This window comes from Hyperoodon ampullatus (assembly GCF_949752795.1).
Source record: "Hyperoodon ampullatus genome assembly, chromosome: 9".
Classification (NCBI taxonomy): domain Eukaryota; kingdom Metazoa; phylum Chordata; class Mammalia; order Artiodactyla; family Ziphiidae; genus Hyperoodon; species Hyperoodon ampullatus.
Window position 1 is genome coordinate 50623158 of NC_136922.1, and position 16384 is coordinate 50639541.

General features: G+C 36.8%; 1 protein-coding gene across 4 annotated transcripts in view; it reads left to right on the forward strand.

Moving 5' to 3' along the window:
• SGCE (sarcoglycan epsilon) overlaps nucleotides 1-16384 on the forward strand; it is a gene marked incomplete at both ends in the record, with an annotated part of 68138 nt that overhangs the window by 15840 nt on the left and 35914 nt on the right. For 2 of the 4 annotated variants that reach the window (XM_079711412.1, XM_079711413.1), the window contains 3 exons: nucleotides 494-601; nucleotides 10186-10308; nucleotides 12148-12305. In XM_079711412.1, the coding sequence (XP_079567538.1) occupies nucleotides 494-601; nucleotides 10186-10308; nucleotides 12148-12305 (389 nt within the window). The remainder of the gene's footprint in view (nucleotides 1-493; nucleotides 602-10185; nucleotides 10309-12147; nucleotides 12306-16384) is intronic. The other 2 variants (XM_079711414.1, XM_079711415.1) reach the window with 1 other exon arrangement.

The window sequence follows — 16384 nt, forward strand, 5'->3', positions numbered from 1 at the left end:
GTTACTCTACACTCCAGAGATATCCCCCTATTTAGTATCCACTGATCCTGATTCTGTTCATTGCTGCCAGTGTAATGTTTCCAAAACTCAACTGTAAATTTAAAAGACGTTTTAAACTTATCACAACATTCCTAGCCAGGGAAAATTGCTTCCCCTCTCAGTGCTATTGTAGCAGCTGTGCTTTCTACCACTGTGTGTATATGTGTAATTGCTATACGTATACACTATATTATATATTACATATATATTTTGGTACATGAATCATCAATCCCTATAGACTGTAAGCTCCTTGGAGGGCAGGAACTGTGTCTTTACTTTGTATCCCCATATATTCCTTGTATTGACATGCAACAGATATTTATTGAGTGGAATTAAACAGCTCGCTGGGGCTGGAAAGAATCTGATACCAGTTAATACGTAGTAGGTGATTTGTGATAGTCATTTTAATTTGACATTAATTTCATTTTTTGTGCATTTGTTTTATTCTGAAAAGCTTTTTTATTAAGCTGTGCTGATGGCATAAATGGAACAGTTAACTGGAAGACCAAACAGGCCAACAATTTTATTATCAGCAGAAAAATGACTGCTGGGAAGAAAGATGGTGAGTTTAGGTTGTAAATCTAAATCCCTTTTGGGGAGTCAATTAAATGTCCGCTTCCAATAGTCTGTTTGCTTTTTTAGTCATGTGTGGACTTTTTTTTTTTTGATAAGTCAATCTGAATAAAATCAAATTTTGTTTTCCTAATCTTCTAAAGCTTCTGATTCTCTGTGTTCTTAATCCATTATTCTCCAAGTTTTTTTCCTTTGCTGTAGTTATCCCTTTTTTTAACCAAAAATAATTCTTGTTTTTAACCTATTGTTGCCCCTTATCCAGTCACTAGCTTGCCACTTATGAAAATTGTCCCAGTGTGGTTATTATAACAATTTACTTATAACATTGAAAAACATTAAGAAGTACATTGGGCCTCCCTGGTGGCGCAGTGGTTGAGAGTCCGCCTGCCGATGCAGGGGATACGGGTTCGTGCCCCGGTCTGGGAGGATCCCATATGCCGCGGAGCGGCTGGGCCCGTGAGCCATGGCTGCTGAGCCTGCGCATCCGGAGCCTGTGCTCCGCAACGGGAGAGGCCACAACAGTGAGAGGCCCGCATACCACAAAAAAAAAAAAAAAAAAAAAAAAAGAAGTACATTTAACGTAAATCGTTTAAAAACAGTATTTACATAACCTTAGAAAAATGGTCATGAAATATTTTGGCTAGTTGTGGATGATTTTTTGAATGATTTTTGTTGCAAAACCAAATTGGTATGTTTGCTATTAACTAATTAGATGGCATTTGTTTTCTATTGAAAAGATGGCCTGACCCTTGAATGATTGTCCTTCTAAATTTTTCTTCCCTATCTTTAATGTGTTCATTAGCAATATGTCAGGACCTTTGAAATAATGCATTTCATCAGGGAGAAAAAGACTTACTTAGTAACCAAAAGATTAGTTGTTTTAAAAGTATCAATTATCAATGAGCTTTCACTTAATATTTCTGGATTACTTGTCTTTATAATCCCTCTTAACCGTACACTCCCCACCCCCCCACACACAATTTTGGCTCTATGTGGTCATGAACAGAGCATTAGCAGAACAGTAGCCTAGTTTCCATAACTTTGGGGTAACCAGAATATCTATTAAAAAAAAACAACAGTTTTAAAATATTTTGAAAAGAGCAGTAATTTTATGTGATAAAATGGCCTTACAGAACTTTCTAGATATCTTGTAGGAGTGATTACTGGCTTACCTCATTTTCTTCTTACATTTCTGAGCTGGGGGTCACTGACTTTTTTCCAGCTGGCATCAAATTATTCCTCAGCTAGAACCTTCTACTCCCAGATCTGTTTCACAGTGGGACCAAGGCTCCCAGCATCTCTTCTACTCTGCTGTCTTTGAAACAAACCCACAAACACCTTTGTGTTTTTAAGGAATTTTCATCTCTAATATAAAAGAAAAGAGTTTTATAACAGTAAACTCTCATGAAAAGTTCACAAAAAGTTGTTTTCAAAAGCACTAGACTCACTTGTTCTAGGATCTAAGCGCATTGTCCCACAGTCCTTTCCCCACACCCTCCTTAGATATTCTGAAGGGATTTTCTCTGTTTCCTTCAAGGGAATCACCCCCCACTACCTTATCTGGGCTGCTCCTTAATCAGGCTGAGGGCCTTTGGCTTCTTCAGCACATCCGCTATTCCTGTTTTCTTTTTATTTTCTTTTATTTATTTTTGGCTGTGTTGGGTCTTCGTTGCCGCGCACGGGCTCTCTCTAGTTGTGGCGAGCGGGGCTACTCTTCATTGCAGCGCAAGGGCTTCTCATGGTGGTGGCTTCTCTTGTTGCTGAGCCCAGGCTCTAGGCGCATGGGCTTCAGTAGCTGTGGCACGCGGCCTCAGTAGTTGTGGCTCGCAGGCTCTAGAGTGCAGGCTCAGTAGTTGTGGCGCACGGGCTTAGTTGCTCCGTGGCATGTGGCATCTTCCCAGACCAGGGATTGAACCCGTGTCCCCTGCATTGGGAGGCTGATTCTTAACCACGGCACCACCAGGGAAGCCCCTTCCTGTTTTCTAATCTTACCAGTTATGGCCCCAGATGGCCTTCAGTATTGCCATCTGCAATTTACTTCTGTCATCTCCCAGGGATTTGGGACCTGCCCTGATTCCTGCTGCCTCACACGAAATCACTAAAGACCCTTCTTCTGGACTTCACACTATTTTGCACTAAATTGCAGTCTTTCCCTTTTCTTCAGTTTCTTCTTTTTAACGTTGATCCCTAGAATTTCTGTCCTCTTTAAGGGTGTCCCTCCATTCCTATTTGATTTTGCATAAAGGTACTCTCTAACCAGCTGTCAAGCTCAGCTGAGTCATCTACTATAGTGCTCTTCTTAGTGAAATGTATTCCAAGGCCTTTAGCATAGCATTCTCTAGAATCTCCATCTCTTCCTTTTTCAAACTTCATGCTCCCTCTGGACCTCAAACTGATTTTCTCCTTGGAACCTGAGCCATAACTGTAGTTCTCAAAATCGAAATGATCAATACATCTTGAGGTAACCAGTTCAGACTGTCTCATTCTCTTATTTCCTCAGTTTCTCTTGAACTCATTCTTTAGTTTCTCCCTTCCTGGTCTCCTCCTCTAATTTAAATCCTATCATTATAGTTCTGCATTACTAAAATATCTTACACAGAGAGTAATGAGTTTACTTTAGTGGGTTGTAATAATGTAATGGACAGCCACCAAATGTATTACCTCATGTTAGCAAATCAACAAAATACGTAACTACCCTGGGTTCAAGTCCTGACTCTTCCTCTTACGAGTCCTGTAAGCTTGAACCTGTCATTCAGCCTCTCTGGGTTCAGTTTTGTTAACTATAAAATAAAGGACTGAACTTGGTTTTTTGCATGCAAACTCCGATCGATGTTATCTGTCAGGAATCCTGGATTGAGTAGAATGCTGAGGCCATATCCAAGCTGGAAGTAATGCAATGATTTGTCTCTTCGTAGAGAAAGTTATTTGGCACACCCTGACAGGATGACATCTAAAGCCCCTTTCAATTGCAGTGTTCTATGAGACCAAGTTTATTGATTACCAATTAAAAATGGTTTGCAACCACTTTCCAGCCTACATTTAAGAAAAAAACAACGAAACAAAACAAACACATGATCATTCTATGGAAAAATCAGGATATTTAACTCTAGTATAGAAAAATGATTTTAGTAAGTGGCTTTGGTTGGGGGAAGGGGAATCTCACAAAGTAACCTTTCTGCTTCTTGTAGAAAAAGATCCAAGTAGTGGTTTCTTTTCTACCTCATGTAGAGAAAAGTGGTCCTATCTCTTAGAGGAGTGAAGTTTTAAAAGGCAATTTAATGCCTTCCCCATGATGAGCTCTACAGCCCAGGTGTGGACTATCTGTGACTGAAATAAAACAATAGCTGACCACTGCCCAGTGAATGGCCTTCAGTACTTTGATGCTGAGTAAACTTAAGGGGTGAAGGGCAGACCGCCGAGCAAAGCTTTTGATTCTAAGCCAAGACTTATAAAGCTGGATTGATAAAACACAGGGTAAATTTTCAAAAGGAAAAAAAAAAACCAAAACCAAAGCAGGTTGTGTACCTGGCTGCATATTGATGCCTTTCAAACTATTTTTCTACAGACATTATCTGGTTTAGTAATTAAATTTCAATTAGACTATAGAAATAACACATTGAAAAATAAATTAGGAAGGAAACCATAAATATATCAAGCTCTGAAAACCCTGAAATGAGTTCTCTTGGTGCAGAGATATCAAATGGAATTCATCTCTTATAATCAATTCCCATTAATTGGTAGCAGCTTCTTGGAGTGCTGTGTATACAGGGGCTCTGAGCCTCATAAAGAGCTTTCAGCTATTAAAACTGTAAAAGAGAAGGCAAGTCTTATTTTTTTCTGTCCGTACTTAACAGTTTTCTAATTATCAGACATGATCATATAGTAAAATAAGTTTTCAGCAATTGTATTTTTTGTGTAACTTTCTTTTTAATAATACTCCAATTCTTTAGCAGCGACGTGGTGTCTCTTCTGTAAATAGGATTTTGAGGAATTGGGATACCTAGTTGCTTAGGCAAAAGTTTATTTTAAAAGCTGCACCAGATAAGTGGCTATTCAGTATTATCTTTGTATTTTAAACATATTAAAAGTCTTCTTCATCATCCTTATCCAAATTTTTTGTCAAATAATACTTACTATTAAGGCAATACTATGAACAGTTGGAAAATATGCACTGTCTTATTTAACTAATTTGCACTCAGTTAAAGCACCCTTGTCATGTTTCCCAATGAGTAGCTTACGTCTTAAAACTCTCTGAACACTAGAGGCAAATTAACAAAATTGAAATGCTTTTGGAAATAGGCTTCAGTTTCTTATTAATAAATTACTTATTTTAGTGTGTTATGTTCTTAGGCTGATTTAGCTATTGCTAAGGGTAATAGATCACTTAATCAATAGATCTCTTCATTTAAATTATGCAGTATACCTTCCACACATCAAATATGTAAGAAATTATTTTATACAGCACATTAAACCCCTCCTTTTGATTTGACAGTTTGTTTACGTAACATATGGGTTGAATTAAGACTTTCTGTGGTACACTTATTTATTTCTGAATGCACTTAATACATAGAGTTTATGTTGCCACCTCCTCAAGTAATGGCTGTCTCCCAATTATAGTAAGATCATCTTTTCAGAAGTATACTGTGTCAACTAAGAATCAGGAAATACACCACAAAAGGGTCTCTGGGTAGCCAAAATTGATGCAGCAAACGCAGGCTCCTCTTTTTCACACCTAGCAGAGCCCTGCGTGTGTTAAAACAGTACAAATTTGTTCTTACTTTAACATGCAGTCCCACCTCACTTGGTAGCCTGGTTTCTAAACCTGCAGCGGATTAATAGCAGCAAATTAGAAGCGATAGAGGAGCTGTTACAGGAAACATATGGATAGCAATGAGAAGTGACGGCTGACAACGTGTCTACAGATGAGAAAACAGAAAATCTATAAAACACACAACCATAAAAAGCATTAGCAGACGGTGACCCGCTAGTGCTACTGGGATCGGTAAATGACAAGGCAACCAAACAGTCCATAAGGGCATGATTGTATTATAGAGGGGAGTGCAATAATTGATGCGCCAAATGATGATCTTATGCCATAATGAAGAAGGATCGACCGCCGAGTACTTTAGAAAACTCAGCTCTCTAAAATGTTTCCTTCGTTGGGGTTCCTGCTAAACTGAGATTTTACTGTATTCTCTCAAACTGCAAAAATTAGAAAATGATGATGTAAGTGGACCTTTTAAAGTGATTAATTTGTTGATAAAGCATCTATGAGAGAGAGAGAGATCACCTTGACGTGAATACTGACAATCCTTTATGACTTCAGAGGAGAGACTTTTAGACTTAAATCTAGCTGAGACTTGTAGGGTGTCACACTCAGCAGCCAGTTTATCTTTATAGTCATGTCCTTGTTCTTGATGCAGAAAAAGGGCTGGTAGGTGTTCTCCGGACTTTTTTGTAGAGAGTGGACTTTGTATGTGCCTGTGCACGTGCATATGCCATTAAAAAAATCATTGTGATAATTGTGAAGTGTTATGCTCTAGATTCGTTAGCAATGCACCACCAAACCCTTTCAAAATTTGATGTTTACTAAACACATCCAGATTTGCTTTTGTTTTTAAGTAATTGTAAATAAGCACACAAATGTGCACCCTTATATTTTCATCTCAGTGTTGCTCCCATAGGGAGAGAATTTCAAATGGACTATTAATAAAGGAAGACAGGATGCTGTTTAGCTAGCATGATGTCCCACTTTATTGCTACCGCCATCACCGTCTGTTACTTGGTTCTTGGCTCTCTGCTGTCCCATAAGATACATTGTCGAAAATGGTTTGTAGTTTCTATGCCTTATGACGAAAACATACAGGGAACAGTTTTATAGAAAGATTTTGGTAGCATGTTAACAAGGAATATTGGACCTGCATTTAGGGAGGGTGAAATATAACCCTGGCCACTTGCCCACATATCCTTTTGCTCTTTTCAACTCAGATATGTAATTTTTCCTTTAAAAAATTCCATTATTTATGACTACCTGTCTTCAGTTTTTAATCTTTGCAAATCTAGCTACCCTTGTGGTTTGAAGATGATGTTTTTGACCCCCCGTGGGTTGGACTTTTGGTTTGTTTTGCCCATTAATGGTGATGGATTTGCACGGATTTAGCCACAGATTGGTTTCCAGTTTCATTTGTATCCAGTGGCATGTGTTTGCAGAGGTAATGGATTTGCAGCCCTAGACGATTGGAGAGCCATGCAATACACAGAGCAGCCAGACCCTGTGACCTCAGCTTGATTAGCACGGAACTGTATGCTTGTATATTTCAGAGACTTTTCAAAGCTTTTTTTCAGAGATGTGTATTTCAGAGATTCTTAAAGTGTTTACATTTCGTTTTCAAGACTTTCTTTTAGGGAAAACAATATGTGTCAAGCTTACTGTTTGTGAGTACTACCTAGACATATGTGAGTGCAACATGTGTCACCGTTAAGTAACAGCCTTTTTTGGTGTTAGTGCAAACCCTATCAGTATGGTTTATATCGCTCATGTTTAGAACAAGAGCCCATAACTCTGAATTCTCTGCGTCACTTGTTGGTTTTAAAGGAAACTAGGTGTAAATACTGTCCAAATAGCCTGTGTTGAAGAGTTATTTGTTTTGCAAGTAACAAATGGGAAAGGTAAGGTAAAGGGCACTTCTCTAAAATGTTCTGTGGGTGCCCATAATTTAAACTGATGCTACAGAAAGGAAGTGTTATTTTCACAAACAAAACATAGTGGCTTAGTCATTTTCCATTTCTAGATGATGAGTGTGTCATACATCTGTATCATGTTTTTCTCAAAGTGAATGGCGTACTATACTTACAGTGAAGCAGGCTTTACTGCAGAGTTATCAAGGTAACTGACCAGCAAGTATGCAGTTCAGCAGATTGCAGAAAGGCAGTTCTACACATGGATAAATAAATGTGCATGTAATCTTAAAAACCAGGAGGGCCATGGTAGATTGTGGTTTGGCTCTGTAGATTGTAGAAATGTTGTTTGTTGTTGTTTTTTTGTTTTGTTTTATGAAAGCAGAAAGTGAGATGTTCTACGCTAGTCCTTGAAGTGAGGTAATAAACAGTGACAAGTACCCTTTTATGGTTCTATTTTAGGCCCTGCCGTGGGCCATATAGAAAATAGAACCATTTCAATATTATTAATATGAACAACCTTTCTTTTTGATTTATAAGCTAGCTTTTACCACCTTATGGCAGCAAAAACTATGGGAGACTGTTAGTTTATAATGTAAATGGAGGATGGTAGCCCATAAACTGCTACACACATATGATAATTAATTTAAGTTACAAAACTGAAAATGAAGTTAAGTATTATATATATTTAGTCCACAAACATAAGAACTGTGTTTCCCTCTACAGTGCTTTGTATTAGAATGTATTCATCCATTTATAAAATTATTCACATATGCCAGACACCTTCTAGGTGCCGAGAAAATAACAAAGGTAAATAAAGTTCAGTGCTGGACTTCAAGGTGTTTTTAATCTCTAGAAAGAATAAATTGGATAAGCTCCAAAGAGATTCCTTTGAATTATGCAAAACATTCCTGTGCCTTGGATGTAGGATTGTGATCTAGAATTTAAACACCTTTCTGTATAGAATGAAATAACTTCTCACCAGGAGTTCACAGCTCTCCATAATTTGACTCATCTTCCCAGTTTTCCTCCCCCCTACCAGGATCTAGCATTACTGGCTTAATTCCCTTTCTTGAGAGGGCCCCCGCAGTATCCCACTTTTGTATCTTGCACATTTCACCGCTGAAATTGCCCATCTCACCGCTGAAATTGCCCATCTCTGAGTTTCAGAATCTTGCTAGTACTTTAAAAGCCATATTGAATTCTCCTTCTTATATAAACCTTTCCCGGGTCTTTCCAGCTTCCATTGCTCTTCACCATCTTTCCAGGTCTTGCCAGAGCAGTTTGTCTCTCTGGGGTCATACCTAGTTAGGGGAGTGTTGGTCTCCCAAACCAGATGGTGAGCTCATGAAAGGCAGGGACTGGGTCTCCTTCATCTTCACATTCTCCACAGCACCTAGCATTCAGGGGATGCCGTGGAATCCAGCTGGTGAAAAATCTCTAATTCTCATTCTCACTATTTCTCTGTGATTCACTTGTTCTTGTTTTTTTGGAACGGGACCATTTTCACAGGTGAGTAAATTGCTCTTGGGTAGAGCATGGGTACTCTAAATGCAATGGGAATGCTTACCAGTGCTAGTACAAAACAGGTCAGGAAAGAACGAGTCTCCCGATGTATCTAATTTAAACCTAACTTGCCGCTTCCTTCCTTCAGTTACCACAGCCTTTGAAGTTGTGTTTTTAGTAGTAAAGCTATGGATACATGAAGCTACAAGCCAAATATTTTAGTTCAGTTCCCCATTTTTGGCAGCCGTCCACAGAACTGTAGGGGCAAGTTTTCACAGATAAAGAAACATTTTTGTGGGAGTTCTATTTTTATGCTGAAAAATTCACTGTCAGTGATTTTGCCATCCAAGGGCTTTTAGTTAGTTGTGAGCCTGGGAGTGAGCAGCCTTGGGTTCTTAAGGTTAATTACTACATTTACAAATCCATCAGTGACTAAGAGAAAGAACTTGCCTGATAGGGTTTATCTGTTTAAAAATTGCAGCCAGTAGCCAAACAGGAAGATAGAAAACCAAAAGAGATTGTAGAGGTGACAAGGGTAATGGCAGTAATGTGTTGGTGGAGATGATGATATCAGAGGAAAAAACGATCAGTTGAAACTAATCAAACCAATTTGGTCATTTTATTGTACTCACATCATGTATCTTAAGTAACCAGTAAATCATGAAATCTGCCCCATTTCACTTAAAGAAATGATTTGCACTGAATTTTATGATGTAATTGTTATTGCTTATTTAGGAGGTAGCATAATAGACTAGATTGTATGTGTGAATTATTAAATGTCGAGATCAGGTAAAGTGGAATAAATCATTTCCAGGAAAGATAGGGGGGAAATAATACTCAAAGAAAGAGTATCCAATGCATTTTTATAAGTATCAATCTATATGAAAGTCACCTTACATATATCAATGGTATTACGTAGTCTGATATGCTCTGTCTGGCAAACAGTTAATATGGTGGAGATTGTTACCATTTAGAAAAATGACTCTTTATATTTTGCTTTGAAAAAAGGAAAAAGAAAAAATATACTGCAGCAATTATATAGCTGGTCAGTTCTCATGATGTATTTTGTTGGTAATAATCTCCATAAAAATTACAAAAGAGATTTCATGGATGTCTTTATTATTTAATAATAATTTAAAATATTAAATATGCCTAATTCTGCTTATATAATATTTGAAACGTCTATAAACACAGCAAGTTGAGAGTTGTTCCATGTTTTGTCCTAAAACCACTCCCCTTTAAAACAAACTTCTTAACAATCTTGCATGTTGCTTCAGTTTTCTCAGAAATTTCTACATAGTGAAACCCTTCTTTACAGTGTAAGTGAATTTTCAAAAGCAGATCTCATTATTTGTCTTTCTGTCTCTTATCTTCCCTCTTTGTTTTCAGTGTACACTATTTTCTCCAAGGTGCACTCTGATCGGAATGTCTACCCATCTGCAGGTGTCCTCTTTGTTCATGTTTTGGAAAGAGAGTATTTTAAGGGGGAATTTCCACCTTACCCAAAACCTGGTATGTTCTGGTGGGAAAAAAAGTGGTTAATTTACTAAATTTTTCTTTTTGTTCAATGTGCATAATCTAGATGATATATGATCAGGTATTACTGACATTACTTGACATGGTCTGGATATGTGATAAATTGATTGTTGTAGAATATTTCCCATTTTATGATTAGAAATTTAATTACCGAAGGAAATAACTCATTTTTGAAATTTAAAGAAAGTGTATTTCTGATTTCCTAGTCTTGAATTTTGTGCTTCTGACAAATGATCTACCTATATTCTCAGAGAAATAATTATAGATGTACAATTACAATTTTACACATTAAGACTTAGAGTCTTATAGAGTACATTGATTTTTGGAAAACTATATATATGTTGTAGAAGAGAATGAAATATGGTATTAAGAAAGAGTTCTCAAAAAAACTTTTACAATATGAGATAATTTTATATAACTTCATAATCATATAATGGAGATTAATTTTTCTTCAAAGTAATACCAGTTACAAAGTTCTATTTAATTTACTATCAGTTTAAATTATGTTATGTTGGATTGTCACAAATGCCATCAAATTAATGAAGATACAGAAAGAATAGCAAGAGAAAATACATTGTTATTATGACTCTTAAGTAACAAATAAAAATGAATTTCTGAAAATTCCAGCATTAGAATTAATATAAATATTATTTTTGTGGATTATATGATGAATAGCATACCTGAAAACACTCATAAAATATAGTTAAGCATGTTCTCACCAGCATTCAAGAAACAAGGCAGTCTTTTCATCAATTACTTAAAAAATGTGTTCTCATGAGGGGCATTCTATTTTTGCAAAACTATATAGCTAAACCTTGTGAGCAGCAGCTTCAACATTGGAGAAGAAAATGTAGTTAAGAGGGCTTCCCTGGTGGCGCAGTGGTTGAGAGTCCGCCTGCCGATGCAGGGGACACGGGTTCATGCCCCGGTCCGGGAAGATCCCACATGCCGCGGAGCGGCTAGGCCCGTGAGCCATGGCCGCTGAGCCTGTGTGTCCGGAGCCTGTGCTCCGCAACGGGAGAGGCCACAACAGTGAGAGGCCCACGTAACGCAAAAAAAAAAAAAAATGTAGTTAAGAGCATAGTTTCTGGAGTCAGCTAAGAGTAAATTCTAGTTTCACCACTTAATATGACCATGAAGAATTAACATGGAAAATTACATATTTCATCAATAAAATTAGGGCTAATAAGAGTACTACTTTCATTGGTATGTTTGAAAATCAGATGAAATAGTGCCTGTAGAGGCCAGGCACATGCTAATAAAATGACACCATTATTATTTATTATTAATAAATGTCATGTTATTGCAGTTATTTTGGATTTGGATTTTTTCAACTCATCCTCCGTTGTTTTTAAATTACATTATTTTTGTTTTGATGACACTTTTATAATTTTGAGATATCCCTTTAGATGAGTTTGATAGTGCTCAGAGTTTCATGAAAGGAAGGTTTCTCAGAAGAATGAATACATCAACATGATTAGGGTATTTTCCTGAAAGATAGTTGTCTCATTGGTAGAACTTTTCCACTGCTGTGTGAACCTCCTCCCCCAAAAAAAGAAAAGGAAATTTACCCCCAAATTGTATGAATATGCTTTCTTTGTTGAATCAGATTTCTAGACTAACTGAACAACCAAAAGGATTTTTTTCTTGCATGAGGCCCTAATCTAAATTCCCAGATAGATTTTTTTTTGGTGTGTATTTAATTTGCTACAAATGTTAAGAAAAAAATTTTAGACGGACATATTTTTATTGAAACAATCAAAGCAACATGTGAAAATAACTGTCTTATATCTTACTTCTGTGTTTCTTACCTAGGCGAGATTAGTAATGATCCCATAACATTTAACACAAATTTAATGGGTTACCCAGACCGGCCTGGATGGCTTCGATATATCCAAAGGACACCATATAGTGATGGAGTCCTATATGGGTCTCCAACGGCTGAAAATGTGGGGAAACCAACAATCATTGAGGTAATTTACTTAGAAAGAGCAAAATTATGTTCTTGGTTTTTTTGTAATTTGAGTTTCAAATGTTGTAATTAAAATTACATGGCAGTGGTTTTCAGTATTTTATGCATGAAAACACACTAGGTAACATTTGGAAATGTACCATTCCTTTCTGTTCATCTACAGAGTTTCTTGTTTCAGCTTTTATGTAAAAAAGCGCCATCTAAATTAGTGAAAAAAATTAAAAGTTATTTAAAAGAAATAAATTACTGTGAATTCTATTTAAGAAAATGAACAAAAACTTAAAACACTTATTTTCTCCAAATTTTAATTTCAGATTTCATGTTCATTCAGTCATTAAGGAGACGTGTTTTGAGCCCCTACCGTGTGCTGAACATTATGATAGGTGTCGGTGGTAGAAAGATGAATAGTAGCTGCGCCCTGCCATGTCTTACAGTTCAGGGGTTGAAGCACTGAATGGAAACCCAAACTTAGCCAGCACTGACATAACTGTTATAATAAAAAGGTGCTGTTTGATGCAGAGTTATAAGAGGGTAAATAGAAATTCACTAAGTAGAAGGAAGGCTATTTTAGGCAGAAGATGCAGCACATCAAAATCTTGGAGGCATAAACATAACCACATAGTCTTAGAGAACTACAAGTGTAGCTAGAGGACAGGATGCACTCCAGAAGGCAAATGATGGGAACGGAGGTGTTGATGTTGGTAGGAGCAGATCTTTGAGGGCTCTGTAAGCCATGCGGATATGTTTGACCTTTACCTTGGGAGTGATGATGGTGCTATAATTATTCAGATTTTTACCAGTACCTAATATCATACCTGGAAGATACTAGAAATTGAAACAATAACAAAAACAATGATGACATCAAACCTTTAATGGGAATTAATTTTTTTTAATGAATGGATATAAAAGCTAAAATTGTTTCACTCTTTACTATACCTAACAAAATCAGAATTATAATGGCAATTAATGGCAGGAGAGGCCTACTGTAGTTTTATGCCTAGATGCCTCTAGGATCTTAAATTGGAATTTAACTCTTCAATTCCATAAAAGCTTACTGGTAGTGACCAGGGCACCAGCATAGGAACTGCTAGTGGAATTGCCAGGAGTTTGCATATGTCCTGCATGGCATGTTTTCTACCACCAAAAATTTGTAGAATTTCTGTAGATTCTCAGGAGATTACATGCTTTGCATTTTTCTCCAAAGTTTTAATCAGCCGTGGACTCTGGATATGCACTGGCTGAGAGAAGGTGTTTCTTCACTTGAACTGAAGTTTGTATTAACATGACATTTCAGTGATTTCTATCTATAAATCTGCTTTCTTAAGGCAATGTTGATATAAGATAGAAATATATGTAAATATAAGAAAGAAAGTTATTTGGAGTTATTGTCAAAATAATTTTTAAAATATTCGGTAAAGTTATAAAAAATATATATAAATGTAAGTCACCACCTTGCTAGATTAAAAAAGAAAAACACAATCACCTTGAAGATTCAGAGAAAGCATTTAATAAAATTCAACACCTATTCTTTTTTTTTTTTTTTTTTTTTTTTTTTTTTTTTTTTTTGTGGTATGCGGGCCTCTCACTGTTGTGGCCTCTCCCGTTGCGGAGCACAGGCTCCGGATGCGCAGGCTCAGCAGCCATGGCTCACGGGCCCAGCCGCTCCGCGGCATATGGGATCCTCCCAGACCGGGGCACGAACCCGTATCCCCTGCATCGGCAGGCGGACTCTCAACCACTGCGCCACCAGGGAGGCCCTCAACACCTATTCTTGATAAGAAAAAAATAACTCATAGCAAACTAGGAATATAATTGAACTTCCTTAACCTAATAGGTTATTTATCAAAAATAATAGCAAACATCATTTTTTAATGGGAAAACACTAGAGGAATTCCATTTAAATTCAGGAACAAAACAAGAATGACCCCCTGTATCACATCTATTACAGAATATATTAGAAGTCCTATCCAGTGCAGTAAAGAAAGAAAAATTTATAACTATTCGAAAGGAAGAAATGGAATAGTCAATGATATAAAGAGTCTATAGGCTATTAAAATCTTCAGAAAGCCTAGCAGTAAGCTATGGGATCAATATAAAAAATTTAGTTATATTTATTCATTAAATAACAAGTACTGAGGAAAATACATGTTTTTAAAAGATACCATTTTTTTAGTAGCAGCAAAATTATAATGTACTTGGAATAAATCTAACAGAAGGTATGCAAGTTCTGTATGGGAAAATTATAAAACTTTGTTTATATTAAAAATGCCTATATAAATGAAAAGATACTTCATTCAGGGATAGGAGCACTGAAAATCATGAAAGCATCACTTTCCCCCTAATTGATCTATAGATTCAATGCAGTTCCAATAAAAGAATCTCAGTAGGTTATTTCATGGAACTTGGCAACTAATTCTAAAATTTATAAAGAAGATAATAAAGCAAAATCAAGACATGCTTAGAGAAGAATAAAAAGGGGAAAGATTTCTTTCCAGATAACAAGATTTATTGTAACTATGTAGTAATCAATCATAAGTTTGTATTGATACAGGGGTAGACAAATTAACCAATGAATAAAATAGGGAGCCCAGAGACAGATCCATCTACATAAAGAACAATGATATATGTCTAAAGAGATGGTGCCAAAGATCACAGATTAGGGAAAAGGAGGTCAGTTTATTGACTGGTGCTCAGCATATGGCAAACATAAAATTAGATTCTTGCTTTACAGGAAATACAAAACTCATGTCTAGGTAGATTAAGGATTTAGCAAAAATTTTAACTATTATATAAAACTGTAGAGGAGTATCTTTCTGAGTTTGGGGGAGGGAAAGATATCTTGAATAACACCTAAATTTTTTTATTTAAGAGAAAAGATTGATAAATTTTACCATGTTAAACTTGTGAACTTCTGTTCAAAAGAAAACATTAAAGAAAAGACAACCCACAAGCTGGAAGATGATATTTTAAATATATATAGCTGACTAATGATAAGTATGTAAAATATAAAAAAGGACTCCTGCAATTTCAATAAGAAAAAGATATGAACAGACATTTCACCAAAGAGGAGACATCAATGCCATTTAAGTAAAGAAACTTACTCTCCTCAGTAAGGAGGAATATTCAAATTAAAACCGCAGTGAGAATTTTATCCTCAGTAAAGGTCATTGCAGTGGATTTGGGTTGGAAAATGGAATATTTCACATAGCTGAGTATCACTGTACCCTATGATCTAGCAGTCCCACTTCCAGATATGCACTTAAACAGTTGCAGGGAATTCCCTTACGGTCCAGTGGTTAAGACTTGGTGCTTTCACTGCTGTGACTTGGGTTCAGTCCCTGGTCAGGGAACTAGGATCCTGCAAGCCACGCAGCATGGCCAAAAAAAAAAAAAAAGAAAAACACTTGCAAATGTCCACCCAAAGGCATGCACAGTCATGTTCACTGAGCAATGTTTGTATAGGAAAACACTGGAAACCCACAAACCAATTGAGATCCAGAAGTCCAGCAGCAAGAGAATAGATAAATTGTGGAGTATTCACACAGTGAACATTTACAGCAGCAATGAACTTAAGCCTGCCTGGCAACGTGAATGAATGTTTTTAATGTAATGTTGAAAAAAACCAAACAAACCCCAGAAGACTGCATACAGTTTACTATTTTTATAGGCGCTCAAAAACCAGAAAAATGGACAATATATTTTAAGCATACATGTATGGATAATAAAACTATATTTAAAATGGATGGGATGATAAACACAAAATCCAAAATGGTTACTCTGGTTGGAGAGAGGCAAGAGGCTAGGGTAGGAGAGAAACACGTGTTGAACCAGGATACACAGGGGTGCCTTATACCTTACTACCAACATACAATGTTATGAATATGTATCAAATAATATCTAAAAAGATGATGAGGGCTTCCCTGATGGCGCAGTGCTTGAGAATCTGCCTGTCAGTGCAGCGGACACGGGTTCGAGCCCTGGTCCAGGAAGATCCCACATGCCGTGGAGCAACTAAGACTGTGCACCACAACTACTGAGCCCGAGCTCTAGAGCCCATGGCCACAACTACTGAAGCCCGTG